The sequence below is a fragment of the Penaeus monodon genome, chromosome 34 (genome assembly GCF_015228065.2).
Source record: "Penaeus monodon isolate SGIC_2016 chromosome 34, NSTDA_Pmon_1, whole genome shotgun sequence".
Classification (NCBI taxonomy): Eukaryota; Metazoa; Arthropoda; class Malacostraca; order Decapoda; family Penaeidae; genus Penaeus; species Penaeus monodon.
In genome coordinates this window covers 31,889,463-31,890,213 of record NC_051419.1, presented here as the reverse complement: position 1 = coordinate 31,890,213, position 751 = coordinate 31,889,463, and the positions used below count along the sequence as shown (strand labels likewise).

Here is a 751-nt window from a genome sequence, read left to right as displayed (position 1 = left end):
AAAAAACCCAGTATACAAATCCGCTGTCTCTCACCAGGGGGTGGTTTGGGCTCCTCGCACTCGTTCGTCTGCGCGTTGAAGGTGAAGTCCGGCAGGCACTGGCACGTGCCACTCTGGCCCACCACCTCCACCTTGCACATCTCGTTCTCCGAGCATGACTCGAGGACTGTCGGGTTGCAACTCTGAGAGTGGGAGGGTGAGGGGGGGAGAATGGGACAAGGTTAGCTCCTGAGTGTTTTCGGCACTTGCTGTGCTTATTCTACCGCTAAAACAAAGACAGTTTGTGCCAATGACGATGAACAACAGCTAATGTATGAGTGAATCTCCCTCATTGCAGCATTTCATATCCCACGAATAAAGCAATCTTGGTACAGCCACTAGGGTTAATATTTCCCAGGTCCATTGGGTTTTTAAAAATGTATTTCCAAAATATATAAACACAAAACATGAAATATATATAGGGTACTGTATGGGATATGAGACTGTAGAAGCCCAAACAAAACTTCTACGCACAACAGAGGCAATAGTTTAATCGCAAAACTATCCTGACAATAAATACAAGGGATAAAGGAAAACAAATGATGATAAAAAAGAAAGAAAAACAGGAGAAAAAAATTAGCATCTCCGAACACTGATACAGGAACAGTCAACCGAATATGAAGTCAAAAAGAAACAGAAAAATGGACAAACAAATGAGAAATAAAAATGATTCAATAAACAAGATTCATTTGGCATAAAAATTCCAAAAACT

At 41.5% G+C, this 751-nt stretch overlaps 1 protein-coding gene across 1 annotated transcript in view; it reads right to left on the bottom strand.

Moving 5' to 3' along the window:
• The window catches only part of LOC119594487, a gene marked incomplete at its 5' end in the record, with an annotated part of 4,457 nt that extends 4,275 nt beyond the window's left edge, over positions 1-182 (bottom strand). The window contains 1 exon segment of the mRNA XM_037943519.1: positions 35-182. Within this exon segment, the coding sequence (XP_037799447.1) occupies positions 35-182 (148 nt within the window).
• Positions 183-751: the final 569 nt, after the last annotated feature.